The sequence below is a fragment of the Triturus cristatus genome, chromosome 2_2 (genome assembly GCF_964204655.1).
Source record: "Triturus cristatus chromosome 2_2, aTriCri1.1, whole genome shotgun sequence".
In the NCBI taxonomy this organism is placed as follows: domain Eukaryota; kingdom Metazoa; phylum Chordata; class Amphibia; order Caudata; family Salamandridae; genus Triturus; species Triturus cristatus.
Window position 1 is genome coordinate 861,524,607 of NC_140582.1, and position 20,166 is coordinate 861,544,772.

The 20,166-nt window shown below is 49.6% G+C and overlaps 1 protein-coding gene across 1 annotated transcript in view; it reads right to left on the reverse strand.

Moving 5' to 3' along the window:
* Positions 1–20,166, reverse strand: part of FAM114A1 (family with sequence similarity 114 member A1) — a 199,670-nt gene that overhangs the window by 81,827 nt on the left and 97,677 nt on the right. The window contains exon 7 of the mRNA XM_085642273.1: positions 10,289–10,441. Coding sequence (XP_085498399.1) covers positions 10,289–10,441 — 153 coding nt within the window. The remainder of the gene's footprint in view (positions 1–10,288; positions 10,442–20,166) is intronic.

Genomic DNA, 20,166 nt, shown 5'->3' on the forward strand with positions numbered 1-20,166 from the left:
TCTGCTCCAAGATTAGTGATGGAACGCACACCAGGCTACTTGTGTGTCGTTGTTCCCTTTTCTTCTCAAGTTTATTTTCCTTAAACCGGAGAAATAAAGATTCCTCTCTAAAGGGCACCTTTGAACTGGCAGACGCTTAATCCAGAAGGGGGTGGCGGGAGAGACAAAGGCTTTTATATGACACGTCAATTGCGGGGGAGGGTCGTGTGTGGTAAACAATTACATATTCTTAGTGAAAAAGATCCTGCTGCTGGAACCCAGGATGTTGTTTGAAGCTGTATTTGTAAATTACCAAAACACTGCTTAACTTATGCCCTAGAATGTCATTATATGTATTGATTTCAAGTTGTCATTTGCTTTTCTTGTCTATAAACATATGAGTTTGACACCAGAACAGATCATTTGTTTAAAATGAACAGGAAAACAAATAACAGGTATTTACAATTCTCAAAGCACAGAACAGTTTGCCGATCCTCACACCCCACACTTTCTGTATTATTTTTTTTTAATGACTTTTCTTTCTTTCGTTACTCTTTCCTTCCCTCTTCCTTCCTGTATTTTCTTTCTTTTCTCCTTTCTCCCCTTACCTTGTACTTATTACACCACATCCAACCACAACACTACAAACAAAAACACATGGGTAAAAGACAATGCCATTTACAATGCCAATAGCTCTAACTCTCAGAAATGCAAGACCTATTGCATTGAAAATGATTGTTGTTGCCTACTTGCTGTCCGTGTTTGTTGCTTTCCACATTCCGCTGTACGTATTTGTTACTTGCCTCCTCCCGCAGTCCATGTTTGTTGCATGCCCCTACCCCCGTCCTTGTTGTTGCTTGCCCCCTCACACTGTCTGTTGTTGCACTCTCTCCCGCCACCTCTAACCCCACTCGCTATCTGTGCTATGACTCTCCCTCCCACCCCACCCACTGTCCATGGTGTTGCTCTCGGTCTCCCCCTCAGTGTTGCCTTCCACTCCACAATAAACAAAACAAGCACTGGCATAGCCAAGAGGGCTAGCCTTTGGGACCTTATAAGTGTTTAGCCAGAGCTATTGGCTATGGTAATGTGTTTAAGCTATGTTGTAGAGCAGTGTGGCTTGTGTAAAGCATGTTGCAGAGTTATAATAAAAGAGTGCAATAAGCATTTTTTTGTTACCTTATTTATAAATAAGATTATATTATGAATAACTGAACGACTTATTAAAAAAGAGAAAATGAAAGTAGTGCTTCACTGGAAAACTCTGTAAAGTGGTGCTAATGTGCGTGGTTTTGAATAAAACCAATCAGGCCACTTTGTGACCACTCTATCTTGCTTTATTTAATTTATTTATTTTTCATATTTTAAACCTTTTTTCCTCACTGTCCCCGAGGCTGCACTTTGGAATAGAATTTTTTTTTAAAAAGACAACATTTCCAGCAAAAGTGTTTTTTTTATTCATTTCACAGGGGAACAAATAAAGCAAAGGAGAGGAAGAGAGTGTAAGAGACCTGTTTCTTAAAGTGACTTTTTCAGCTTGTGAGGAGGAGCGAGACAGAGACAGAAAGAGAGGGACTAAGAGGAAGAACGAGAGAGATGGGTGCAGCGGCAGAGCAGAAGAAGTGAACACCGACTGTCCTTGTCTTCTCTGGGCAAGAAGGGAAAGATAGAGTCCTTTTCCTTTTCTGCCCTACATGCCCGTACCAGAATGGCTGAGACTTTTTCTCTAGGACTTGGCTATTTCTGCCGTCCTAGGATGCATTTCTTATATAAAAAAGTTGGGGAATGGATTACATTAAATTAAAGACGTAGGGGCACGCTGGGGGGTGGGGTGGAATTTGCAGTGCGAGGTCTCTCTGCCTTGAGAAACCCACAGCTGTGTGTGTGCTTGGAGGGTGGGGGAGGGCTCCGAGCGCAACGAGGAAGGGCGAAGCCACAAACAAACTGGCAGAAACAGAAGAGAACGGGAAGGCTGCCCTAATATCGATATGTTTAAAACATGAAGTGCGGCGTCCGTGAAGCTGTGCTGTTGAGCAGAGGAAAAGGAAAAAAAAGAATGCGCAGGAACCAACACATATTAAAAACAGAATAATGCCACAGTAACAGGGGCAGTCACCTGGCAGGGTCCAAAAAGCCAAAAGGCGGGTGTAATTTACCCTATCCACCAACCAAAAGCAGATATTTAATAAGGGCACTAACAGAAGCCAATAGAAAAGAGGGGCTTTTCTTCCAACACACATACCAGATACAGAATGCGTCGCAAAGTAGCGCATGCGTGCTGCGCTAGGCTCGACCTAAAAACCCAATATGACACGGCCAGCACTTTTACTCCCCATACTCTCCATCCCTGTTGCTTCCCCCTAACACACACACACCCTATCTCTGTACTGCTTCCTGCTCCCGGTCCCAATTCAGTAACAAAATAAAAGCTCTGTGACACAGCCAGCGCTGGATGTGTCATTTTTTTTTTAGCATCTCAGTGGAGAAAGGAGTAATGTAACATTTTAAATCAGCTGTGGTAGTGGCACGCACAGGGAAGCTCATCTTTGCAGGCAGCAATACTACACGGTGCGTCCCGGTCAAGCAGGCAAGTTGTAACCCAGCCACCTGGATTGCATCAATGGTCACACTCTCACCCAAGCTTTCAAAGTGTGCCCTTTCACTCTGAAAGAAGCGTCTTTAGTACAGCACTGACGTTGCTCATAGACACAGGACTATTACAGCATAGACAGCAGCAGTGGAAACATCTGTGTGAAATTTTTAGGGTCACATTGCATGTGTGTTGATGGAGTTGACATGTGAGACAGTATGTCTTTGGTGTGCGCTTGTGTGATATGCATTGGTGTAGACGAGCAGTTGTGGAATGGTGTGTTTTTTGCATGGTGGTGTGTATGGAATGGTGTGGGAATCTTGATGATGCCATGCTGTGAGCGCAGCTGTGTGCATCTAATGTGTGGTTGTGCCAATTGGCAAAATGTCTGTCAGTGTGATTTGTGTGTTTGGAAAGGTATGTCTTATAGTGTGAATGTGTGCTGGTGCATGTGTGTAATGGTGTTTGGGTGTAATTTTGATCATCTGACTGTGTAAATTTGCACTGATTCTTGTGTGGAATGGTGGTTGCATGGTATGTTGTGTCTGGTGTGAATGTGTTTTGTGTGTTCAAGTGAGAGTATGATGGTGTGTAAAACCATTGGCAAAGCCAATAATTTCCAAAGGAGAGACATATTGGATTTACCAATGCTTTTTTAATGGTAATCTAAACTGACTAATTGTACTTTAGAAAACATTTTAATCAAAAGTCTGACGGCCAACTAATACAATAGTTGTATTCTCCTCTCGTAGTGTGATTTAAGCGGTAATCTCGCTATGGGATCGTTCAAAGACACTACCAAATTATATCCTCTTATTACTTGTTGGTTGTTGCATGAGGAGTGATTGTGTCTGTATACATATCTGTGAAAGTGAAGAAAACACTGAAGAAAATGTTTTATTTGTTGATTACTAAAAATCATTACAAACAAGATTAAAAACACTTTAGGTTGTGACAGGAATATCAATTAGAACTGACTGGAATCGCATCATTGTTCAACAAAACACTTATACTACTTGGTATTGATAAATAATATTAAGGTACATGTGAAGGCTCCGACGAGTCAGGAACCCGGAGCTCAGGCGAGGGGGATGGCGGCTCTCCTCCGGAAGCACGGAGCGGTCTAGTGGCCCAAACACTCCGGACACACCTCCCGACGTCACCCACATCGCGGACAGGGGATTGGTGCAACGAGGCGGGAACAGGAGGAGTCCAGGAAAGAAAAGAGGCAGGGAAGGAAGAGTGTCTCGTCTGCCGACTGGAAGAGACAGCCAGCGAGACGGAGAAAGGCGAGTGTAGAGAAGCAGACGACCCCGGGAGCAGCGGTGAGGAGCCCAGCGGAACGGAGCCCAGCGGTGAGGAGCCCAGCAGAACGGAGTCCAGCGGTGAGGAGCCCAGCAGAACGGAGCCCAGCAGTGCGGAGCCCAGCAGTGACACAAGAGAGAGGAAGGCGGCAGATCCGAAGATCGGAGGGTCCGAGAGGGCAGAGACACCTAAGAACGCTCGAGGTCCCAGCGCCGCGGCCCAGTCCCTGGGTCGTGGCTCAAGGCAAGTGACCGCTCGGGGTTCACTGTGGTGGTGGGCTGGGCAAAGCTGCATGGGGCTGTGAACAGGGGCTTAAGAGGGTTGGTAGCAAAGCCTGGGTCACTGACCTTCTCTTGACCCAACAGCACCCCGTTCCACTCCGACCAGCTCCCCTTACAAATCACCCTAAAACGCACGTAAACGCACGTAAAAACCACAACCCCCTGGTGACGGTGGCACAAACACTTTATAGTATAGGAGCACGTCAGTAACCTCGTGCCTTTGTTGTTTTCATGTCACTGAGGTCCAGATCCCAGAGAAGCGAGCCAGAAAACAGCCGACGGACGTCACAAGGGAAGACGACTCTGGCCCACAAGGGACGAGTACATCCTGGTGTTCTGCCTTTTCCACATTTGTTACATCACCTGTGTACTTTACTCAGCCCCTGAGAAAGGCATCAAAATAAAACGAAAGAAGCAGCCCTTCTTTCACCAGCCTCTAACTGTTTCTGTCGTGTTTCTGACACACCAATCACTTTCTTCAAGCTAGTCCCCAGGGCCCGGCCGAACGGCCCACCGGGCCGGCACAAGTGGTGTCAGAAGTGGGATTTTCCCCTTTTTTCTTCGCTAGTGGGAAACAATCCGTGTCGCCTCATGACACAACCCGTGCCCATGGAGAATGTCGTGTCCCAGTTGGCCGAGGGCCAAAGACACCTGCAACTGGTGTTGGAGCAACAGATTCAAGCCGCCCGAGTTGAGAGGGAATCCCTACAAGGTGCTCTAAAGGACCAGGCCACCCTCATCGCCACAAACCACAGGTCCAGGATACTGCCATTTTACGGCTAACCGCCGCGATTGTTAATACCCAGGTCCGTCCACACGTTCCAGGAACGGTGCTGCAAAAATATCAAACAGGAGAAGATCCCGATTATTTCTTTTTGAATTTCGAGAGGGTGGCTACGACAGCGGCTTGGCCTCCGGAAAGATGGGGCCAGTACATAGCCCCCCTTCTCTCTGGAGAACTACAGGCCGCATACCAATCTGCCAATCCTAACGGTACAACCCCCTATGCCGACGTAAAGAAGGCTATACTCGAACGGATGGGTTGTGACCAGGAACATTATCGACTTAAATTCCGGAGAGAGAAATGGTCTGTTGGTGAAAACCCCCGTGCTTTGTATTTTCGGATAAGGGACTTGGGACATAGGTGGTTAACTCCCCACACTTCAACCCCGGAAGAGGTGGTAGAGAAAATCTACCTGGAGCAATTCTTAGATGCATTACCCCCGAGCACCAGGTCCTGGATCAAGCAACACCCGATGCTCACCTCTACTACAGCAGTAGATCTTGCATGTGCCTTCCATAGGGCCCCTGACTTTAAAGCTAGCACAGCCCGCTACCAGAACCCTTCCAACACTATCCGCCAACAGGTGCCTACGCCCCAGAAGGGTACTAGTCGCTCCGATAGCAGGCCTCCCACAAGCCCCCTATTTGTTCCCCGACCAACCCATACGGTCGGACCCGGTGGTCAAGGCCCACAGTGTTATAACTGTGCAGAATGGGGGCATATCGCCGACAATGTCCCCACCGTACCCCTGTGCCCGAACCTATGGAGGTGGGTTATAGTCGCGGTAGGGTGTTTGTAGCTAACACCGACCCCATCAAATATAAAAAGGAGATTGTCATCAACGGGAAAAAGAAACAAGCATTACTTGACACAGGGTGTCATGTGACAGTGGTAGACAGCTCACTGGTTTATAAACCCCAAATACAAGCAACCGAACAAGTCAGGGTGACATGCGTACATGGGGACACTAAAACCTATCCAGTGGCAAAGGTTCTTCTAGACATTGATAACGACCCTCATATACGGAATGTCGGTATTATTCCCTCCTTACCAGAGGCGGTTATCATAGGGACGGACCATCCTAAATTTCACCAATACATGGAGGGCCTAAAGACGCAAACACAGGCATGGTTACAGGAAGCCCCGTACAGAGAGGAAGAGTTGGAGACTCCACAACGTAGGGACAAGAAAAGCAAAAGGGAAAAAAGGGAGGGGAAGAGGGAGCACACACGGGCTTCGTTGTCACGTCACGCCTTCCCTCTCTCCCTCACAGATGCCAGCCCAGCTGTGCAGCTACCGAAGGGCCCAAAGAGAAGATAGCGCGCTCAAGTACGCTTGGGCCCAAGCACAAGACCCAACACCCGGACAGGTAGGACCTTACTTTTTCATAAAGCGTGGGCTATTGTATCGAGGGGTGAAGGAGGGATCCCTGACGAAAACGCAATTGCTCGTCCCTGTATCTTACCGTGAGCACGTCCTTTTACTCGCCCACAATAAGATGGGAGGGGGTCACTGTGGTAGAGAGAAAACCTTAAAATACCTGCTGGAACGTTTTTTTTGGCCTGGGGTGTACAGGGATGTAGCTAGACATTGCACTGCGTGTGTTCGATGTCAATATACTTGCCCAGAAGCGCCTGCGAAAGCCCCATTGCATCCTTTACCGATCATAGATGTCCCTTTTAAGAGAGTGGGCATGGACCTAGTAAGCCCCTTAACTCCATCAGCCCGGGGACATCGATACATCCTGGTGATAGTAGACTACGCCAGCAGGTACCCTGAGGCATTTCCCTTATCCACCATGACCACCCAGGCGGTTGCCCAAGCCATGATTGCGTTGTTTTCCCGGGTGGGGTTCCCTTCCGAAATCCTCACCGACCAGGGCACCCCCTTCATGTCCCGTCTGATGTCCCAAATCTGTCATATCCTGGGGATCAAAAGACTACGCACGTCAGTATACCACCCCCAAACCGATGGCCTTGTGGAGAGGTATAACAAAACTATCAAACACCTCCTTCGCAAGGTCATCTCTGAAACAGGGAGGGATTGGGACCGCCAGCTACCTCTCGTTCTCTCGGCCCTACGATCCCACGAACAAGCGTCCACAGGGTATTCACCCTTTGAAATCCTTTTCGGGAGGAAACCTAGGACCCTCCTTGACATGGCAGCCGAGCAGTGGGAGGAGGAGGAGGATGAGGAGGGGAAGCCATTACTAAAGTACGCCACAGACCTTAGGGCATCCCTGTTTCATATATGGGGTATCGTACATGACAATCTGAAGCAGGCACAGGAAGCACAAAAGAAATACTATGACAGGCAAAGCCGGCTACGAGAGTTCAAACCCGGGGACAAGGTGCTATTACTGCTTCCCTCTACTGAGGATAAGCTCCTGATGAAATGGCAGGGTCCTTACGAGATAGATCACAAAGTATCTCCTGTGACATACAGCGTAAAACTGCCACACCGCGCCAGTGGTAGGCAGATATATCACGTCAATCTGCTAAAGAAGTGGGAAGAAGGAACACCCACTCAACCGGCCTATCTGGTCTGCTCGGACAAACCGGTTGACATAGCTCTCCCCACCAAACCAGACCAGGTACCCGACCCTGTGCCAAAGGGAAAGGACCTGACAGATCCTCAAAGGAACCAGTTAGAGAGTCTAACCAACGGCTACCCTGGTCTATTCTCCTCAAAACCAGGTTTAACTTCTATCGTCCAACATGAGATTGTATCCTTGGAGAAACAGATAGTGAGACAAAAACCATATCGAATCCCGGCAGCCCGTAGAGAAGCCGTAGAAAAAGAGGTAGTGGACATGTTAAACGCAGGAATCATCGAACCCTCCCTGAGTGACTGGTGTTCACCGATTGTCATCGTACCGAAACCAGACGGAAGTCTTCGTTTCTGTATAGACTTCCGACAGGTGAACGCCTTAACTAAGTTTGACACCTATCCCATGCCCCGGATCGATGAATTAATAGAGCGACTCGGAAAGGCCCGTTACATGTCCACATTAGACCTTACAAAAGGTTATTGGCAAATACCTTTGTCCCCTCAGTCACGAGAAAAAACCGCCTTTGCTACCCCCTCCGGTCTGTATCAATTTAAGGTCCTACCCTTTGGCCTACATGGGGCACCGGCCACTTTCCAAAGATTGATAGACACCATCCTAAAACCCCACACTACATACGCTGCAGCCTATCTAGACGACATCGTCATTTATAGTCAGACCTGGGAGGATCACCTCTGTCATCTAGGGGAAGTGTTTGCGGCCATTCAGGCCGCCGGTCTCACGATTAACCCCAAGAAATCCTTGTTAGGCACTAACGAGATCCAGTATTTAGGGTATACCATCACCAACGGCTGTATAAAACCCCAGATAAACAAAATTGAAGCTGTCAAAAATATCCCCAAGCCAGCCACGAAGAAGGACGTCCGTTCCTTCCTGGGATTCATCGGGTATTACCGTAGGTTCATTCCTTCGTTTTCAACCCTAGCCAGTCCCCTGACTGCTCTGCTAACCAAAACACAACCCACCCGTATACAGGACTGGACTCAAGAACAGGAGAATAGCTTCCTGACTCTCAAAAACGCCATCTGTACAGCCCCTGTCCTTAGTTGCCCGGATTTTACGTTACCTTTTGTTCTGCAAACAGATGCTTCGGGACTCGGCCTCGGGGCCGTGTTATGCCAGCCTGACCCCAAAGGAGACTTACGACCACTCCTGTATATAAGCCGTAAGTTGTTTCCCCGAGAGACCCGGTATTCAACCATCGAGCTTGAATGTCTTGCTATCAAGTGGGCTGTGGAGGCGCTTCAATATTACTTGTTGGGAAGACAGTTCACTAGTGTAACCGACCATGCACCTCTCACCTGGTTGTCCCGCAACAAGAACACCATTGCACGCATCCTTCGATGGTTTTTGGCATTACAACCTTTTTCTTTTCAGACGATCCATGTGCCAGGTTCACAGAACATCGGTCCAGACTACCTCTCCCGCCACCCATCATCCGAATGGCCCCTACGTCCATTCCTAAGGGAGGGGATGTGTGAAGGCTCCGACGAGTCAGGAACCCGGAGCTCAGGCGAGGGGGATGGCGGCTCTCCTCCGGAAGCACGGAGCGGTCTAGTGGCCCAAACACTCCGGACACACCTCCCGACGTCACCCACATCGCGGACAGGGGATTGGTGCAACGAGGCGGGAACAGGAGGAGTCCAGGAAAGAAAAGAGGCAGGGAAGGAAGAGTGTCTCGTCTGCCGACCGGAAGAGACAGCCAGCGAGACGGAGAAAGGCGAGTGTAGAGAAGCAGACGACCCCGGGAGCAGCGGTGAGGAGCCCAGCGGAACCGAGCCCAGCGGTGAGGAGCCCAGCAGAACGGAGTCCAGCGGTGAGGAGCCCAGCAGAACGGAGCCCAGCAGTGCGGAGCCCAGCAGTGACACAAGAGAGAGGAAGGCGGCAGATCCGAAGATCGGAGGGTCCGAGAGGGCAGAGACACCTAAGAACGCTCGAGGTCCCAGCGCCGCGGCCCAGTCCCTGGGTCGTGGCTCAAGGCAAGTGACCGCTCGGGGTTCACTGTGGTGGTGGGCTGGGCAAAGCTGCATGGGGCTGTGAACAGGGGCTTAAGAGGGTTGGTAGCAAAGCCTGGGTCACTGACCTTCTCTTGACCCAACAGCACCCCGTTCCACTCCGACCAGCTCCCCTTACAAATCACCCTAAAACGCACGTAAACGCACGTAAAAACCACAACCCCCTGGTGACGGTGGCACAAACACTTTATAGTATAGGAGCACGTCAGTAACCTCGTGCCTTTGTTGTTTTCATGTCACTGAGGTCCAGATCCCAGAGAAGCGAGCCAGAAAACAGCCGACGGACGTCACAAGGGAAGACGACTCTGGCCCACAAGGGACGAGTACATCCTGGTGTTCTGCCTTTTCCACATTTGTTACATCACCTGTGTACTTTACTCAGCCCCTGAGAAAGGCATCAAAATAAAACGAAAGAAGCAGCCCTTCTTTCACCAGCCTCTAACTGTTTCTGTCGTGTTTCTGACACACCAATCACTTTCTTCAAGCTAGTCCCCAGGGCCCGGCCGAACGGCCCACCGGGCCGGCACAGTACATTATAAAGTGCACTTGTGCGGTGGTTTACATCTAAGATCAATATTGAAAGAGCGCAGATTGTGAAAGTGGTTTGGACTACTAACTATGCTTGGTGGACTGCAGTGTTGCCAGTCCCTATGAAACTGCCAGACATACCTATCCTGGATCTCGCTTTTGCACCGAGGAGTATCTGTGCTTCCCGTGAGCCCAGTCCCACAAACATTTGTTCCCAGTACACGCACTGTACCATACCTTAGTTTCACTTTCACCAGAGAGAATCTCCAGAGCTTCCAGATGGGACAGACCTTGGAACTCGTCAAACAGCAGCCCGTAGTGCGCCGTCCTCTCATCCGCCACGTGCTGGGCCAGCCGCTGCTTCTCCTTCTCTTTGGCTTCTCTCAGCATCTGCAACAGAGGAACAAGTGTGCACGTCAGCCTTCCTCTCTGCCAGAAGCCACTCGGGCTCCCAATATTTAATTCTTGAAAATAATTTCCGACCAGGACAGGCACTGGCTGCAAGGCAGCTCATAGCTGGGTCGCTAAATCTCCTTAATAGCGCACTTAGCTGAATTCCAATATCTGCTTGTTTCTGGTATGTTAAGGCCCTTAACATACCAGATACAAGCAGATATTGGAATTCACTTAAGGGTCACAAGGAGCAAACAATAGGCCAGGGTCCCCCTAAAAGTGGCTCACATTTGTAATGTATTGTAATGTTGTAATGTTATGTAACTTGAACTTATATAGCGCAAACTGTCACCCCATGGGTATCCTGGTGCGGAGACTTACCCTGTTGTCAGTGTACATATAAATGACCTGCTCGCAAGAATTGAGTAGCTTGTGTTACTCTTCCCTCGGGAAGAGCCATGTCTTTAAACTCTTCCTGAATGGGAGCAGAGTTTGGATTTGTCTGATATTTAAGGAGAGATCGTTCCAGAGTCGTGAAGCTGCTACACCAAATGCTCTGCCACCCGTCCTAGTCTTCTTGAATCTTGTGAGTTGGGACTTTTCGCAAACCATTGCTTGGTTAATACTTCGGACTATTATGTGGCAAAATATGACGTAACTGTAGAATTACTTTCCCAGGGACTCGTCCAACTTTTCCAAGAATTATTTCTGATTCCTTTAACTCCCCTCAACCTTCTCGCTTCTGTCTGCCTTCTCCTCTATGCGCTGACTTCATCCCTTTTCAAATTATCAGGACTTCTCTCCGTCTCCAGTCAACTTGTTTCCATTAATTTCCTGCTGCCCAGCCTCTTTCTCTCCTCTTCTTTTCCTCTATTTAGCTATTTTTCCTGATATCCCTACTCTTTCCTCTTCTTTCTCCCACAGTCATTCTCTCCTTTCCTTCTCAGTATTGTTATCCTCCTGTCAAGCCTTCATAGATCATTTCTTCCTCTCATCTCATCTGCCTGTTTAGCACCATACCTCTTCCCTTCTCTCTCCTTACATGCGGCCCATGTACCTCTTTTTTACCACCAGTTATTCTCTTCTTTTCCTCTATTCCCCTTCCGCCATGCTAACGTATTCTTATTTCCCCATTCCTTCTCTCCTTTAACTCCCTTCAGTATCCCTACCATCATTTGTCTCATAGGACTTTACCATCAACTATACTCAGTCTTCATGGCTACGTTTTCTTGTCAAATCTTTGCCATCCTTGTCGAATCCTTAGCCCTTCAAGAGGCTGAAGTTTAGCACACAAACCTGGCCGTGCCTTCGAGCTCTCCTCCCCAGCCCCCACAGCCTAGCCAACAGTCCAGAGAGAGATAATTAACCTGGGGCAGTTAACCTTCGAAGTACCTAATGCTCTGTTGGCTGCCCGTGGTCCACGAAGGTGACCCTCATAAGAGGGCGGCCGCCTTAGTGCCATATGAGGGCACACAAGTGCCTGGGGCCTGCTGGGTTCCGCTGAGGGTATGTTCGAGTGATATAGTGTATTGTAGAATTTTGGGTTGCAGGGGCAACGTAAGCCTCGGTCATCAATTGCTTGCCTGTGAGCTGTTGTCCGCAAGGCACGCGGTTCAGAGCGCAGACCTCGATTGCAGCCTTGTGTTCACTGAGGCCTGGGAGGGAAACTATGGAGCTGCCGGGAAGAGAACTCCATGTCCAGGCACGAAGCTCACTCCGCTACAACAGGCGCAAGCCTTAATGTGTCCCTCCCGCCACCGAAATACATGTTTTGGGTGCCAGCTGGGCAGATAGAGGGGAGAGACCCTGTGCGGTGATCAGGGCCGGACTGGGAACCAAAACCGGCCCTGGCCCCGGGGCTTGGGGGGTGCCGCCGAGCTCTTTGCCAGGGCCGGTTTTCGGCCGATTTTGTTACAGGGGCCGCTTTTGCAGCTATGCTGCAAAAATGTCCCTGTAACAAAACCGGCCCCCACCGGTGCGGCGCACCGGGGGATTGCCCGGTGCCCGCTACTGCCAGTCCGGCCCCGACGGTGATCCCCGTCCGCTCAGGAAGCGGAGGTTCTGCTCACCTGTATGGCCTGTTTGTCTCGGGCACATTATGAAGTAGGTTGGAAGGGTCATTGGCATTATCACGAGCCCCCACTGGTATATATTGAAATACCGGCTATTGGCTGCTACTCTACCCGTCTCGGTGCAGAGCGGGTATGGGTTCAGACCTCACCCAAGCGCCAAGGGCATTCTAAAGGGGTATAAATGCAGTCAGTATGACGGCTGCCGAATTATCAGCATTGGGGGGGGGCCTGCGGGGCGGGTCTTACCTTGGCTGTCGGCCTCCCGATGCGAGGGTGCAGGGCACTTCCCACCCCCCCTTGCTTCTAGGCAAGGTAATTCCTGACTGCCGGGCCGGCCTCGAGGACCTGTTACCGCGCGGTGGGGGAGGGGGCGGAGAGCGCTGCGTGGCTCCCTGTCCATGGCTGTATTCTGTGTGAATTGGACCTGGGCCTACCCGGGACCTGTGCTCCTACCTCCTGGCGGGGCCCGAGTGGTGTTCCGTTGCGGCTCCACAGCTTCAAGAGCCCTGGCATGGGGCATCTGCTGCGCAGGGAGCACTTGCAGCTTGCCACAGTCAAGTAGCGAGGGCCTTGCGGAGCAGAGACGAGTCTGCGTTGCGTGTTTGTTGCCCTCCACGGCACTGGCAGCTAGGAGCTAGCCTTCAAGTAGGTCTCAGCCAGGATGAGTCTCCGCGGGCGCCTTGCTGGGGGGACCAGACAGCAAAGGGTGTGCGCTCTGCAGGGGCGTAACACAGGCCCCCGCAGCCCCCGCGGTGCGGGGGGGCCCGAGCTGCAGGGGCCCCCTCAGCACAATACTTGGGCCCAAGAACTCCGGATTAATCCCGGAGTGGGGGCCCCTCTGGGTACGTGGCAGGGAGGCCCCCTCATCTTTCGTTACGCCACTGGCGCTCTGCGGAATGTGTCTGGCGTCGGCAGGAGCCACGGGGGGCCGGATCAGGGTCAATCACAGCTGCGGTGGGATCGAATGATCTCATCTCTTCCTGCAACGCTCAGGCTGCTACTTATCAGGAACAGAATCACACACACAGGGCTGTAGTGTGAACAAAGGTTTTGGCACAAGCGAAGATACGTGCCTATTTATCTCACGCAACTAACGACCATTAAAAAAGCCAACAGTGCTGACTTGTTGTAGGTATGATATTCCTTGTGATATCATATATCAGGATGCAATGTAAGAAACAGCCATATACAAGTCGGGCGGCACACTAGCTAAGCACAGATTCTTAGCTTACGTGTTTTATGCCACGCCCACAAGTCCATTGGCCACGCCCCCTTATTTAACCCCCCCCTCTTGTTTTCCTCCCACTTAAGCCCTTTGCTGCACATAATATATACATAGACATCGAGAGAAACCATTTATATCTGGTGTTCCAGAAAGTGAGGGATCTGTTCCCCCCTCAGAGGAATCTCCCATTTCAGGGGCACCGACTGCCTTGTTAATCTGCTGGGGAGGGGGCCGCCTCGGCGTGGTGTACTGTGGCAAACGTATTAACAAGCATTGGCATAGCCAATAGGTCTCGCTTTTGGGACCTTATAAGTGTTTAACTATGCAACAGTTGCATAACTAAATACTTATAAGGTCCCAAAAGCGAGACCTATTGGCTATGCCAATGCTTGTTTTTTGGTAGGCACGAAGAGCCACCCTCCCCCGTGTAATGCCAGCTGCTGCAACAGGGGGAGGGACGGACTCTGAGTAGAGAGAGCAGATGAGGAAAGAGCAACAGAGAACCAGTCTGCCAAGTAGGTGCGAACGTTAAAGTGAAAGTAATCATTTCGCGGGCGCTTTCATGTTCGCAGTGGCCGCGCGGCTCACTGAGAACATCAAAGCGCCCGCGAAATGTACACGCAGGCTGCCAAATGGTGCGCGCGCCCGGCGCACATGCACTGTAGTTGGGGGCCTGAAAAGCACTCGTTTGCACTTCCAGATCCCCGTCTTCTATACCTAAAAATGGGCCCCTCTGCACATGCGCAGACTGCCGTAGTCACCGATAGTATTTTAACATAAATCAGTAGAAAATAAAAAGGCAAAAATATGTTTTCACAAGGAATTTTATCATCAACCAGAATGCCAAATCCATTGATGTGGCATACCCGCCAGAGCTCACAAGTCAAGCAGTACACAACAAATATAGACAGCTGCCACGTACTTCAGAGCAGGGCTGTCATTTTGGATGTATGACGTTACAACGCACACTTTTACAACGCATGCACTTACAACGCATTTTTTACAACGCATAATCCATTACAACGCATGACATTACAGCGCATGACACTACAACGCATTTTAAAAAAATACCTTTACAACGCATTACCATTACAACGCATACTACCTTTACAACGCATACCATTACAACGCATAATATTAAATTACATTTAAGGTAAGTATTAGATAGTATAGGGGTAAAAATTACTATTCTAACTCCAGGGGGTGCAACAGTAGGGTAAGTGTTGGATAGTGTAGGGGTAAAAATTACTATTCTAACTCCAGGGGGTGCAACAGTAGGGTAAGTGTTGGATAGTGTAGGGGTAAAAATTACTATTCTAACTCCAGGGGGTGCAACAGTAGGGTAAGTGTTGGATAGTATAGGGGTAAAAATTACTATTCTAACTCCAGGGGGTGCAACAGTAGGGTAAGTGTTGGATAGTATAGGGGTAAAAATTACTATTCTAACTCCAGGGGGTGCAACAGTAGGGTAAGTGTTGGATAGTATAGGGGTAAAAATTACTATTCTAACTCCAGGGGGTGCATCAGTAGGGTAAGTGTTGGATAGTATAGGGGTAAAAATTACTATTCTAACTCCAGGGGGTGCATCAGTAGGGTAAGTGTTGGATAGTATAGGGGTAAAAATTACTATTCTAACTCCAGGGGGTGCATCAGTAGGGTAAGTGTTGGATAGTATAGGGGTAAAAATTACTATTCTAACTCCAGGGGGTGCATCAGTAGGGTAAGTGTTGGATAGTATAGGGGTAAAAATTACTATTCTAACTCCAGGGGGTGCATCAGTAGGGTAAGTGTTGGATAGTATAGGGGTAAAAATTACTATTCTAACTCCAGGGGGTGCATCAGTAGGGTAAGTGTTGGATAGTATAGGGGTAAAAATTACTATTCTAACTCCAGGGGGTGCATCAGTAGGGTAAGTGTTGGATAGTATAGTGTAATATTATGCGTTGTAATGGTATGCGTTGTAATGGTAGTATGCGTTGTAATGGAATGCGTTGTAAAGGTAGTTTTTAAAAATGCGTTGTAGTGTCATGCGTTGTAATGTCATGCGTTGTAATGGATTATGCGTTGTAAAAAATGCGTTGTAATGGTAGTGCGTTGTAAAAGTTGCGTTGTAAAGGTTGTTCCCCGTCATTTTACATTAACATGCACGCTTGGTGAACCAAACAAGACAAGTCTCTAGTAAACCATGGTCGAGGACACAGCACGAATGCATCTTGTCATGGCTTGTAAGATGAGTTGTAGACGAGGGGGACAGGTAGGGGTAGGTGTCCTGGGGGCGACGCAGCTGGTGGTCTCAAGTGGGGGAAACATTGGGCACCCGAACATGCCTTGGCTCGCCAGCATTGCCAATACAACTTACGGTTGGAAATACACTTCCCCATTTGTGATTTGCAGGCGGCTCAGACTCGTTGCTATGTACCGCGTAGTAATAGTGACCAGGGGTCACTTTGTGTAATCAAAAGAAGCGTTGGGATCAGTTCAACAAGGCAATGGAATTTTATTATGCAATACGTTAGTAATAACGCAACCTCAGGGTGACTGCCGCCTAATGGGACCCACAACACTGCACTGGTAGCTGTTGGAATTAGCCGGGGGTCCTTCACAGACCATAGGGCGAGTGAATTCCATTATTCCAGCCCGTCGGAATAGGGAGAAGCAGAGGCCAGGGCAACTGACTCCGGAACCCGGGGGCTTATGGTTCGATCCCCGGTGCCGGCGGCAGATTAGCTCAGCACCATGTGACTCTGGGCAATAGCTCGCTTAATCTTCCCGACGGCCCCCAGCGCCTAGAGACCTTCGAGTAATTGTTCGCGCTTTACAAATACTGGACATTTAATGCAGTATTTGGCCTAGTGGGGCAGCGCACACAGGTTTGGATCATGTAGCGTCCAGGAGGGAGTATAGAACAGGCACATTTACTAGCGTCACATGTGGGCAAATGTCACTGCAGCACTCTGCAATGCAAGAAAGTCAGGGGAGACAGCCTTTACCTGCAGAGCCTTACATATGTGACCTTGTACAAGTCTTAACTAGATTGATTTTATTGCTCGCAAAGCCACAAGGGCCAAGTATTGGGCCAATTCTGTCAGGCATTGGTGGGTGCGGTCGGTGGAGATGTGCAGGGAGGGAAGGGCCCTGCAGTCCAGTCAGGCATGTGTACAAACGAGGGGGCGTGGGGTGCCTCCTTCCAGCACAAGGTATGTTGTGTGCAGCAGTACATGGAACACCCATTTGGGTGGGGGGGATGCCGCGGCTTCCCAGAAGAGCCTTATTGGGTGTAATAGGGGCACAATGAGGGATGAAAATGAGCTCAAGCCGGTTAGTTGTCTCACAGTTTATCTATCTCACATTTCATAGCCAGCCATGTGGTTAACACATCTCACACTAGGGTGCACTTTTTACTGGGTGTGACCAGCGTGATGGCAATTTCTGCTGGGCCCGCATTGCCGGAGCTGGTTTAGAGGCTATGAGGGAGATGCCTCAGCAGGTTGCAGTGAGTGAGCCTGAAGCGAGGTGGCAGGCAGGTCTGCGGATATCTTGGGAATTTCCTTGGAGGGTTTGGTCATTGAGGGCCAGTGACAGAGAGTCTTAAATCATTTGGGGCCAAAATCTCAGCAAACACTTTGACATCTATCTCACTGCAGCATAGGCTGGTTTGGGGCCAAAATCTCTGCAAACTAATTTGAATGGAATCTCATCTGCAGCGCCTGCGGGTCGGGCGCAATCTGAGTCTGTGGCGGAGTGGTTCTTGCCACGTTTAGCCACTTGCATATGTCCCAGTTCAGTCCAAGATGGAAGCAGGTTTTGGGGTCAGCGGGGTTTACCTCCAAGGGGCTGTTTTCGGAGCTGATGGTCCTTCCCAACCTCGAGAGCGGCTTATGGCATAAATTCTTTTGCATATTGCCTGTCTTATGTTCGCCAATGTCATCACCTCAGAGACATTTAAAGTATGTCTATGGTTCAGGGCGACATCACCTTTAAGAAAAGGCTGGGCAAACTGGAATTACATAGGGGCACTCTTTTACTAAGGCCATCCCATCAGATGGTGTGCCACCCACACAGCCTTTCACCCTCCTGAGGCCGATAATTTGAGGACCACCGAGTGGGGTAGCCATAAACACCTGTAAATAAGTGCCAGGATATCCCTCGTGGTGAAGGTGCGCAGGCACACGCCTGTTAAGTTTGGCATTGACCTTGTCAACCCCAGCGGCAGGATTTCCTGAATATACGGTATGGGCAGGAAATAAACACATAGAAAGCCATTGGGTTTGGATCTTGCACAATAGTATAAGTGGATCACCTTTTTCTTTCGACAGGCCCGAGCGCAAACAATTGTAAGGTAAGTTAGCGGTGCCCCGGCAGACGCTTGCAATACGCTAGTGAACAGTAATGGACAGTGGTACCATTAACAAGCTCCAGGTACATCTCCTTACAGGATTACCAGCTAACTGGGGAAAGTGTTATGGATGCAGGGTGAGAGGATATCGGCCCTTTCGGGGATATGCTTCTACTCTATTTGATTTATTCATGGTGCATGCCAGGAGGTATGTCAGAAGAACCTGATAGATCTTCGGTAGTGCGTGGTATGTGTCAGGCAATAGTTGGTGCCTACCAGTATAAGGAAAGACCACAGGGGGCTCCAAAGTAGTCCGCACTTCCAGACGGCAGCAATTTTTTGACCTGTCATGTATCTGGTCCCCTATTTACCGATATGAGGTAAGGAATTATCAAGGGGGGCAGGCTCAGTAGGGGCAAGGTGGCACTCAGCCGTAGACTCGGCCTGCAGCAGTACGGCCAGTTGGGGCTGGTGTATTGACCCACAGGCAGGCCACCAAGCGAGCTGGACTAGGTACCTATGTCATGCAGATTTGGCAGAGGTGTCCAGTGGAATCACAGAAATAGGGATGACATCAGGTCATGTACTACAAATGCTAGATTCGGACGTAATGTTCCTCTACCACTTATATTGTAACAAGGACAGACACTCCCTAAGGCCTCTTGTTTAGACGTGCCAGTAGCTGGGCAGGCGTGTACTTTGGGAGAAGGGACAAAGGTATTTTAGCCTGTGGTGGCCAAGCTAGCAAGCCATTTATACCCCCCTCCACTAACTGGAGCCCCAAAGGGGAATCAGGGGGTGGTGCTTGCTACTCGGGCAGGGGACAGGAAGGAAGGAGCTTTCCAGGGTCCCCATGGCCTAGCCAAATGATCAATGCACAGGAGGATGGAGGGTGATTACAATGGGCATGGAGTACGCTTCACTGTCAGCTTGCTGAACAAAAAGTTTCATATCAACGAGCAGAAGGGCGCCAGGAGGTATGCCGGTAAACAGGCAGGCCTTTGTTTCTGGGGGAGGGATACGAGGACAAACCTTTGTAGGGGATCCAAGTTCTGGCTTAGGCATCCATGGCTACAGCCCGGGGATAGGCTTCGCTGTAGTCCTCAGGGATTAACTACAAGGTACTACAGAGAAGGAGCATATCAACTACCAAGCGGATGTTTATCACTAGAGGAGCTGATACACGTGATGGTGGCGTTATGGACGCTTGTCATGGCAGCCCAGTGCACTACACAGAGGGGGAAGAATAGGTCAAGTCCCTTGTCGTTTTATGCTTCCTTTTATTTGGTGCTTGGGTTGTGATTCAAATCTGGCAGCCAGAAACAGAAAAGGCAAAGAAATATCTGTGATTGTGCCAGGGGCACTCAGTGGTGTGGTAAGCGAAGTTTCAGCATAATGCTGGGACACCTTCGGGAAAACTCAGGGTTATGGGCCACACACCAATAGGCACCTTTCACCCAGCGGGGGCGTGAGTTTTTCAGTCCTAAAGGGTGCTGTTATCTCAAATAGGGCCCAAATAGCGGGTTGGATCACAAACAGGACAACTAACAGAGCACATTTGGCATTCATAGTTAAGAGGGTGCAGGACCATTGCTCATAGGTTTACTCCATGTCCTCAGATCCAAAGCATTGCATGTTACAGTTTGCTTCAGCTAAACAATATATCTGGGGGAAATTTCTGCTATCTAGGGGACTACTGTCCCATTTATGGCCCAGGATTTCTGGATGATCGGCACGCCCGGAGGGTATTCTGGTTGCACCAAACTGGAGGATATGTGGTATGGCCAGTGGGCCTAGTCGCCTCCCAGCTGGCCCTTCTCCCTTCTGGACAGCGTTCCTTACTGGTTCATGTTGACAGGACACCCCTTACCATGTTCGGGTTGAACAGGTAATGCAGATGGGAATGACAAGGTTCTAAAAGGTACAGCCGTCCATAGCCACCCAGGGGAGTGGCCGGAAGACAGGTTAAGTGTATAATGTACAGGTGAACTTTGAGTATACCAAAGGCACCCTGTGAGGCACCAGAGGCTTGATGCGGGGCAGGGTTATTGTGCAATTATGTGCAAACTGGTGTAGTGTATAAAAGGGT